Consider the following 10816-nt stretch of genomic DNA (forward strand, 5'->3'; position numbering starts at 1 on the left):
GGATGTTATAACAATTGTAACGTTTACGTTTTGCTGTTTCGCAGTGTTTTCTCTGTGAATTCTATAAACATTACATATTATTATTTATACATTTTTGCAAGTTTCTTTGACAAATAAGTACGTTTCAACGATCTTATTACTTTCTCGTTGTGAAATCAAGTTCGGAGGATTAAAAATCAGGTTGACCCTTGGTCGTAAATTTAAAATAGCCATAGTGAAGGTGAAATTATTATTTTAAATAAATGTTTCTATACGAATTAAGAATCTATTCAACGTTTGTTTGTTGCAATACCGTGAAATAAATTGTATTATATATTTTCTCAGTTTCGACTGAATTTAAAGTTCGTAAGGATTAGATATCAGGTTGACCTGTGGTCGTAGATTAAAAATAGCCATAGTGAAGGTAAAATTATTACGTTAAATAATTGTTTTTATACGAATTAAATATTGATTCAACGTTTATTTGTTGCAATACCGTGAAATAAATTGTATTATATATTTTTTCTGTTTACACTAAATTTAAAGTTCTGTTTACATGTTATAACAATTAGAATGTAGACGTTTTGCCGTTTCACGGTTTTTCCTCTGTTAATTATGTGTTTATAAATCATTTCAAACTAAAGCAGCACCATGCCCACCCTTAATTAAACCGTCTCAGTAGTTTACCGTAATTAATAATCTATTTTCGGAATTTATACGAGAATTTTTGAATTTTAGTAAATACTGGAGTCGGTGCATCGCGTATTGAAATAATAGCTTCATCCCTAGTTCGTTTTTTATTGAATATTTTTACGCGTTTAACTTATGCTTCTCCCCAATTCTCGTCCCGTATTTTATTCAAATTTTCTTATATTCTAGAATTGAGAAAGATATAAATTCGCGTTTTTTCTTTTGATTCTTTCAATTTTTCACTCTCGTTCCACGAAAGTTTACTTCAATAATAATATTGAAAATTTTTCTGGTGATTTGGTTTAGTAGTTAGTTGTGTTGTGTATTGCCAGCTCAAATATGAGCTGGCTGCCCCAAATTAAACCGTCTCAGTAGTGTTTCGCAATTAAAAATCGGTTTTCGGAATATATACGAGAATTTTGGCCGCCTGACAGCACTTAAAATGTATTTTCTTGTGACCGCCTGACAGCAACCTGTAAATCTGGCGTGACTGTGAACGTGTTAATAAGTAAATGGTGTTCAAATTATGTCGTGCTTTATGTCATTTTCATCAGAAAAATCTCATCAATATGTTAAGAAAAATTTCGGGATAAAATAACGTAAAATTAAAAAAGTTGATATTTAAATCGCTTGGTTGCCTCGACTCACGTTTCGTGCTTATCTTTTATTCGCTGTCCTTGTCTACGTTCGGCAAACTACAAAGGCGGGCGCGAGGCTCGAAAACGTAGTCCCTGACTCTACGAGTGTCAGGTTTAGCTTCCTTGCGGTCTGACAGTGTGGAGAATATACTGTATTCCTATTATATAAAATAACAATCTTCAACGAAATTTTATCAATCTTCATCAACTATAAAGCGTTAATCATTATTGTAATAACTTCTCGCCTGTTACAATCTTCCAACAAAATGTTCGATCACTTTTTCTCGACGTTCCATCTTCCACTAATCGTTCACGATAACTTGCATAGGAACTGGCTACTCTAAGGCAATTATGCCTGGAATCTGAACTGAACGTTCGACTGCAATGCGCCAAGTAAGCGTAGAACGCTTAACCATGCCGAACAGCGAGCGGAGAGCGTTTCGATTAATTGCAGAAATTAGGAAATTGGATTAACCTTGCGTGGAGAAGGCCAGCACACGTAGAGCGCGTGCAGTCGAGCCCAAGAAAACAGCTTCGAGCCGGCGAGCTTTGAATTCTAAAGCCGGTATTACACGGTAGAGAAGACGCTCGAATCCATGTATAATAACGACTTTTATTGAAATGAAGAGGCTCTCTTATTGTAATCGATTTAGAAGATAACATAGCAAAACGATAGAAAAACGATGAAAAAATAGAAGAGAAAGAGAAGGCGGCATTGGCTGCGGTGGTTAAAGGCTGTCGCCCACTTAACACATTGAGAGCTGCGCGTGGGCCATCGGTGAGCCACGTTAGACTTTCCGTTCACATCGTTTTAAGAAGAAACATTATCATGAAATGTTTCATAATATTATTTAGCTGGTACATAATTATCATGTATAGTGTAAGGAGAATTGAGAAATTGAGGCGTATTTTATAGAAATGGATTTATTGAAGATTGCGTGGGTTAATTTGCTTAGATGGCCACCGTGCGACTCTCTAACCAAGCGACTCCGTTGGTTGACGATACTCGTGGCGTCGTAGTCCTCGGGCCCGATATCGCTTACTCCTATTACTATAAACATCCGGGCCGGTCGCCCGAATGCCCGTCTCGACGACGCCCTCGAATTCTCTTACAATAGCGCAATTATACCGTGGGTCATCGATGTCCAAAGCAAATTTCGAAAAATTGAATTAACGTGATGGGTAGCGCCGACGTTTCAATGCTCTGCTTGCTGCATAAGAGCTATTCAAATCGCAGAGAATTGCATTCATAGTCGCCGATTTTTTCAAACTCACAGAATTTCTAGATATCCTTGAGAAACGAAACTGTGTAAAATTTTAGCATTCTGTCTCGAACGGTTTTTAAACTACTTAATATTAAAGTTATAGTAAATTACACAAAAGCAGCCAACATGTCAGCACTTTAACCGTAATATTCCGACTTCGTTTAAAGATAATGCTTTACTCTTACGCTCATTTTGAAGATAAAGAAACGCTCTTTTCGAATATGTCCATAAAATTTTATTTATTTCCAGCAAACATAACAATAATCGCTGCTAAAGTTTCAGCTGTTGATTTGACGCTGTTCCCACCCATAGAACAATCTGAAAAAATACCGTTAGATTACTTGAACTTTCACCTGTAAAATAAACTTCACAAAAAAATGAAGCCATTTCGGGAACATTGAAAAAAAAAAAAAAAAAGTTTACCATGATGTACGTCGTTTGCCGCCACGCTGACACCATGGACAAGCGAACAATTGCCGCGCGTGTGCACTGCACGCAAGCCAGACATCCTGTTCAAACACTTCTGAAACTTGTATACATATTTACACAATAGCAAATATTGTCCAGAAAAATAATGTACTATCACTCGTAGATCTGTACCTACGGTCTAAAAAAAAAAACAAACATCAAACTTACAGGTTGCACATCGTTGCCTGCAAGTTCTGCGAATCCGTTCCATTTTTATCGTCATTTTGCTAATTACAATCGTAAAATTTGCACCAATGTAAAATCAGTAGTTGAAACTTTAGTAGCGATTATTGTTACGTTTGCTGATAACGAATAAAACTTTATGGACATATTCGAAAAGAGCGTTTCTTTATCTTTAAAATGAGCCTAAGAGTAAAGCATTACATATCTTTAACCCTCCGTTGTCGCACTGGGTGTCATAGACCCACAATTTTACTCTGCAGAGGAATATTTTCAAGGTATCGCTTTTAATGCCACTCTTTGTACAACGTGGCATTAATTTGAAATGTTTTTTCTTCAGCTTCCAGTGGTTACACTGCCAATAAACTTAATTGGCATGTGTCTGGCAACCATGGAAAGTAAACTGTAGATCTGAAAGACCCATGTGTGACAAAGGTGTACTGTTTGCTGCAAAATCGCACACGTTTTATTTTATATACAAAATAAAATAGTTGATCCTAAGATCATTATCTTTCCATTTTTGCAACTCTATTTCACACCCAACACTATAAATTCCAGGATACTCCGCACTTGTCGGTCCCTTAATACAAATGAAAGGGACGAAAAATTCACAGCCAAACCGGGTGTAAAGAAATTGATAATGCACCTCGTGGAACCTTTTTTACAAGAACGATACGAACAATCAACTCCTCGGACCGATGTCAAAACTGCAATAGCATCAATTTTAGAAATACATACGTTGCATCCGTCAAATATGAAAAGGCTTCATTTAGAGAACGTAATATTTAGGGGACATAGTAAAAAGAATACGTTGTGGATTGTGCGGGTACAGGGCAGATTGGTAAACTTCACAGTAATGCCCGTCCTGCTGGAGACCAATGTGAGACGAGCATCGCATATTCTTACGCATTGACTGTAGAGGGAATGACTGAAATTATTGTTATTTCTTTATAATGTCATTTCTTTTATACATAAATATACGAATATATAATAAAAATGAAAAGATTTATATCTGTATATGAAAATAAATTGATCTTTCCAAATATAAATGCATCATCCTCCTTACTCGAAAATTGCTCTTAAGCGGTATGTAAAATAAGTACCTTTTTTAAAGCACCATATCTTAAATTTTTAGCAAGAAATAGAGAAATATATACACAAAGTTGTAGCTTTTTTTTTCATTAAAATGACATTTTCCGGAATACACGGTGTTAGAAAATCATCTTTTTGAGAACGATGTTACTTCATTTGTTAACTCTTTTTTATCAAAACATATTCTGCGATATTCAAGCTACATTCTCAAATTTTTTCGATTCAATATCTGCTATTTTTAGAACACCAGACGATCAATTAACGATCAGACTGTGAGTCACATAGACCCAGGGTGGCAACGGTGACTCGAAGAAGAGGTGTGACAACGGAGGGTTAAACGAAATCGGAATATGTATTACGGTTAAAGTGCTGACATGTTGGCTGCTTTTGCCTAATTTTCCATAACTTTAATATTAAATAGCGTTAAAAACCGTTCGAGATAGAAAGCTAACATTTTACACAGTCTCGTTCCTCATGGGTATCTACAAATCGTGTGAGTTTGAAAAAAATTAACGGGTATGACCGCAATTTTGTACGATTTGACGTGGAACGGCTCGTAAGTGGTTAACAGGAAAGTAGTGTGGGATTCTTAACACCGGCCAGCTAATCGGCTGAAAGCCTACAAACGTCGCTCGTGATTCGAACCGCTTACTCTCCTTAGAACGTGCATGATAATTAACCGGTTTTGCGATTCACTGGCTCTCCGCCGTTGTTCATTCATTTCCGATCATTGTTTCGTCATCTTGTATGACTTTCTATCATTCAACATTACCGTTGCGCTAGAGAAAAGTCTTTCGAGAGAAGTTCATTTAAAATTCTTTTGATTTTACGAGAGTAACAGCTTCGAGAGGTAATTTAGCCTTAAAAAATTAGAAGGGTACATATCTTTCGAGAGATGAATTTCAAATGTATCGTAATGTAATTTTGTTACACTGGAATATAATAACAGAGAGAGATGTTTGTCAACATTTCAAAAAAGTTCAGAATTTTTTCATAAGAGATAGCAATATGATATTCTGGTCTTATGGATTACCTGATTAAGAATTATTTAAAATTTCAAAAGAAAAAAATGGATTCCTGTCTTCGTTGTAATCGAGAAGATGGGATTATAAATTTCTGAGAGAAAAAGGATATGAAGATTTTAATGAAACTGAACTGGATTTCTGGGATTAAGTTTTTCACAAAGGATTTCTATCCTTCATACGTCGACTTAACGTGAGAGAAGGGGGTATCTACACAACTGATCTTTTATATGACAGAGTGATTCTGTACCCGCAAATAAATGGACACACCGTTCGATACGAACGCCTTGACTTTTCTAATGTTATTACAATTGTTTACATATGGAACATGAAAATCGATACCGAGTGAATCCACGCTAGCATGTATTAAGTGTTGGTAATTGCACCAATAAAACGGATATCGATTACGCTACTCTAGTTCGCAGCAATGGTCGCTTGTATCCGATGTCTGAGGGTGTTACACAATTTTCGTCGAATCGTGTTCACCAGGTCTCTTAATTTCAATTTCATAATGGGCATTCTGTTTCGTGCTGATGCTAATGCGAATCATTCGTACGGTACATAAATCTGAAATTCATGGTAAAGCGTGTATAAAATGTTGGGCGTTTAATTTTACTAGTACCTGAAGTTTACGGGGCTGTCTATAATTTTTGCAGTGAATTTTTCGAAGTACCTGAATTCTCGAGTACCTAAATTTCGAAATATTTAATAGTCGCTGGCTATCGAGTGCCTAAATGTTACGATATCTGGATGTTTTGAGTACCTCGTTTCTTTGATGCCTAAAAGCTCAAATACCTGCCTTTCAGGATGCCTAAGTTCTCGAATACAAAAGTGATCGAGTATCTAAATGTTCCGAACATCTGTTCTTTAGTACCTGAATCCCAGAGTGCTCAGATTCTCGAATACCTGATTTCCAGAATGCTCAAATTACCGAATACGCGAAACTTTGGTTTCGCCTAATTTTCGAACAACTGCGTTTGTGGGTGCCTGAATTTCGAGTACCTGAAATCACAAATACCGAAGTTTCTCTATATTGAAACTAACGAGAGCCTGAAAACACTTTATTAACTTACACGATTCACTTGAAACAGAAGTTACGTTCTCGTGTACACGGTATATATTACACGTTTCCTTTAATGCCACTAACAAGACGTGGGAATATTCATATTACCGTAGTTACAAGGTCTTTTTATGCATTCTAAGTGTGTTTCACATAGAAACACCGTGTAACGTGAATATTCATGTCGACAGGAGGATTCGAATCTGACACCAGAGGAAAGATTGATGGAGGAAGCGGCGATCGCCGAGACTGAGAAACGATTGGAGGGCAGGAGGAAGTTCCTGGCAGAGAAGTGCTCCGAAGAGGGATTAGATCGGCCTGGAAACGACTCTCTTCATAGGCCTAACGCATGGGAATTTCTTGTAAATAAAGAGTATCATTTGATATGGTGCAACGTCTTCAAAGCTGCGTCTACATCTTGGATGTACAATTTTAATCTACTTGCTGGGTAAAAAATGTCTTAATTTTTACCAAATGCTCTTTGAATGAACAGTTTAATTAATGTCAAGTTTCATTGATTATCTAGATATAGTCCGCAATTCTTGAAGGCCTCAAAAGCTGTGCCAGTTTCCCTGGCAAGGCAGAAGTATCCCAGGCACACAGCAGATGAGTTAAACAAATTCCTAAACGACAGTATCAGCTTCCTCATAGTCAGACACCCATTTGAGAGACTTCTCAGTGCCTACAGGGACAAATTGGAGCATAGCTTGCCTCATACGTTTCATAGTAATCTTGGGGCTCATATTGTTTGGAACTACAGGTCTAGGGTGAGAGTAATCAACATTTACTTTCAATAAAATAATTAAATTTTTCATTCATTTAATATTTTTCTTTTCAAGAGAGCTAGAATCCTTTCTTTAAGATTCATAAAATTTTGCTACTTGGTAGACAATTTTTAGTGCATCGTAAAATTTTTCTGATGTTGATGCTTTGTTTAGTTTTTGAGGGAAAAAAATAGCAAGGTATTAATTCTGTATATCACGAGAGCCCATACAACAAACAGGCAGGAATTGTCTGAGAAACCATTTCCACTTAAGGATACTAATGAGATTCAAGATAAGCACAGCTTGTTTGATAGAGTACAGTTAGCGCTAGAACTTCTAATCTTTTGCGGAACATTGAACAATAGTGATGTCATCGTCCAATTTAGAAAATTACAATTGAAAGATTATGTCTCTGATAACAATTAGGATCCAAAGACGAATGGAAGGCATGGCCCGAGGTATCCACTCTTTGAAGAATTCGTACGATGGCTGTTGTGTCAATGGAGAGCCGGAAACGAACTGGACATGCACTGGACACCGGTAGTAAATTTTTGCACACCGTGTCAAGTACGATTCGATGTTATTGCAAAGTTTGAAACGCTCCATGTAAGTGTACTTGTAAAAGTACATGTAAAGTAATCATATTATCAATCATGATAAACTTTGATTGAGATAAGCATTGATTATCACTTAAAGGAAGATCAAGATTATCTTATAAAGCAAGCACACGTGGGCCATATCATAAAACCAGAATGGAAAAACCCTACTAGAGGAGTCCAAACCAAGGATGTGATTAAGAATTACTTCGCTCAATTGTCTAAATCACAGATCAAAGATCTCTATGAGATGTTCAGGTAAATATTATTCTCTAAGGGATGTATATTAGTAAAACACATCACTGATATTGTATAATATAATGATATTTTTGATATTTCATTTCAGGTATGACTTTGTGCTTTTCGATTATTCTCCCGATGATTACATAGCACTTGGGAGAGATGAGGACACTGTGTTGATCTGTAAAAAGTAATTCAGTATTTCGTACATAGATAACAAGTGCATTGACACTTGAACCGTTCCCCCCCCCTTTTTTTTTATTTTCCTTAAATGTTAACGAACGAAATGTTAACAACGAAAATATTAGATAGGAAGTACCTTTCACGGGCTAAAACGAGGAAAAGAAAACATAACGAGAATTGTTCAAGTTGATGATATCCATGTAAGCACTGCTATTGCATTTAAACTTTTGATAAAAAAAAGTAACAAAGCGTTACAGTATATTCAATTGTTAGGACCTAAGGCGACGAGACATTTGTAAATTGTTATAAATCAACACAAGAATGATTTTAAATGTATCATACCTATAAGAATACCCCGTTGCTTAAGTACTATACACGACGATGAATTTTTTCATGTACGAGGATTTATGGTAGGAGTGATGCTCACTTTGTTAATCTTTCCTGCTTGAACATCGTGTGAGAATAGTTTATATATTCTGAAATAGAATACCTTGCATTCCGGTAGAATATATGCAGACAATATTTTTTCTTTGAAAAAATTAATTTGTAAAGAGTACAATGTAACGTGTGTGCAGTGAATTTTTATTTTCGATTTATATTTTGACTTAACTAAAATAAGTCATACTAATTGTTTTATGTGTTTCAAAGAACATATTTCCCCTGATTCTATATGTATATATTTGTGTATATAAATATACATATACATATGTTGATATAAACGTTGTTATGATAGTTATTATTGCCATTGTACCAATGGTAATAGTACTGCCTCAAGGAAGTATAGTATGTAATTGCATTAGTAAGATATACATTAAATTATAAAACTTCCAAATGCAAGAATAGATAAGGATATATAAGTTTAATGTTTTCCAGTGCTTACTTATATTTTAAACTTCTAACTCAAAAACTTCTAAACTTCTTTTTTTATAAAGACTTAATAAGAATGCAAACCTTTATTTGGTACTTAAATCTATGATGAAATAATTTTTCATTATTAAAACATTTCATGTGAATAAATCAAATTCTTTGTAAAATTGGAAGATAAATATGATATAGAAAAGTTTTAATTTCTTATAATTTTATAAATTATAAATACGAAATGACAATAATTATTTTGTGAAATAAAAGGATTTAAAAAACGTGACTGCATGAAAAATTTATCTTATTTGTGTGAAACTGTGTTTAATTTAATTAATTGTGGAAATAGCAGCAATAATGAATATTTAATTTGATTTTACAAGGTCAGGTGCAATAAGTAATTACAACTATAAAACAATTTTAAACAATTATTATTTCTTTACAAATTATGATAAACTACATTTAGTATTTTATAATTTAGCAACATTTAAAGAATTTTTATTAAAAATGCACACCTTGCAAAATCAAAATGTACTTTATCCATGACTACCAATAATGTACTTACTCTTTTGAAGTATTTTTTAGTACTACTCCAATAACCCATTTGTCAGAGATAATACATTTCCAACTATTTTGTATAACTAATATCTGTTTGAGTTGATGAACTTTATGTTTCTTCTTCTTCACCACTGGTTGTCCATCTGTAGTATACAACTACAAAGTGTATATAACAAATTTAACATATATTTTAACCCTTATTAAATGTATATATTACAAACATTATATGCCACATTTCTTTTTACACAATTCCTACTATTTTAATACATAAAACTTATTCTTTCATGAATTAATGTTTATAAGTTAGATAGCATAATGGCAAAATACTCTGTTTTCATATTAAATGTTAAGAAAAAAAATTTTCTGACATTTTTTATATTAATAAAGGAATTATTTCACAATGTATGAAATGCCTGTTTTTTTATTTTACATCATTATTATTATTATTATCAATTAACTTACGTCAGTATCGGAGTCTGAGGTTATATCCTCTCCATACAGAGCTTGATAGTACAAAGATTTTAAAATATGTCTAGTTGCATCCCGAATTTCCTTTATATCATTAGCTGTCTTTTCTATTCGGGTTTGCACATCCAACAATTGTTTCATTAAATGTTCTTCTACGGGATTGCATTTTGTAGATGATATCGGCAATTCTTCATCGCTGAGAGCGAACATGTCATCGTCGAACGAATCCATTGTGTTTTCGAAAGCAAATACCACATTCGATGAACACTCATAATTAATTTACTAATCAACGATTAATAATACTGTAAAAAGTTTAATATGAAATCATCCCTTCCATCTTCGTACGTTCACTTCCAAAATTTGCGCGATACGTCTGGTGACACATAGAGGCTTAAGTACCATTTTCAATTATAAAGTCGTGGTATAGAAATCGACAAGCTTTTTTTGTAAATGAATGTTTATATTTTAAATAAAAAATTTTATCGTTGACTTTGATTATACCTTTAAACGTTTATTCAAATATATTAACTTTCTAAAACTTTAAATGACAGAAACATATTAACGTTCTAAACCCTCATGCAAAAGTAGCATCTGTTAAAAGTAAGTTAAACATAGAATATTTTAAACTATATGTTATATTATTTTTGTTGTTCTTCATTTTATTTTTATCAATCAATTTTTTCACGAATAAAATAAAATATTTTTCATTTTACAATTGGCCGTCCTGAGTTCTTCACTAAAATTTAATTAGGTTG

The 10816-nt window shown here is 34.0% G+C and overlaps 2 protein-coding genes across 2 annotated transcripts in view; one reads left to right on the plus strand and one right to left on the minus strand.

Moving 5' to 3' along the window:
- Positions 1-8578, plus strand: part of LOC108579763 (carbohydrate sulfotransferase 11) — a 22860-nt gene extending 14282 nt beyond the window's left edge. The window contains exons 3-7 of the mRNA XM_017943371.1: positions 6586-6842; positions 6921-7161; positions 7585-7764; positions 7855-8012; positions 8101-8578. Coding sequence (XP_017798860.1) covers positions 6586-6842; positions 6921-7161; positions 7585-7764; positions 7855-8012; positions 8101-8188 — 924 coding nt within the window. The 3' untranslated portion in view covers positions 8189-8578. The remainder of the gene's footprint in view (positions 1-6585; positions 6843-6920; positions 7162-7584; positions 7765-7854; positions 8013-8100) is intronic.
- The window catches only part of LOC108579762, a 26012-nt gene extending 15720 nt beyond the window's left edge, over positions 1-10292 (minus strand). The window contains exons 1-2 of the mRNA XM_017943369.1: positions 10056-10292; positions 9601-9749 (exon numbers count right to left, since the gene is read on the minus strand). Of these exons, the coding sequence (XP_017798858.1) occupies positions 9601-9749; positions 10056-10292 (386 nt within the window). The remainder of the gene's footprint in view (positions 1-9600; positions 9750-10055) is intronic.
- Positions 10293-10816: the final 524 nt, after the last annotated feature.

The sequence above is a fragment of the Habropoda laboriosa genome, unplaced genomic scaffold (assembly GCF_001263275.1).
Source record: "Habropoda laboriosa isolate 0110345459 unplaced genomic scaffold, ASM126327v1 scaffold72, whole genome shotgun sequence".
NCBI lineage: Eukaryota > Metazoa > Arthropoda > Insecta > Hymenoptera > Apidae > Habropoda > Habropoda laboriosa.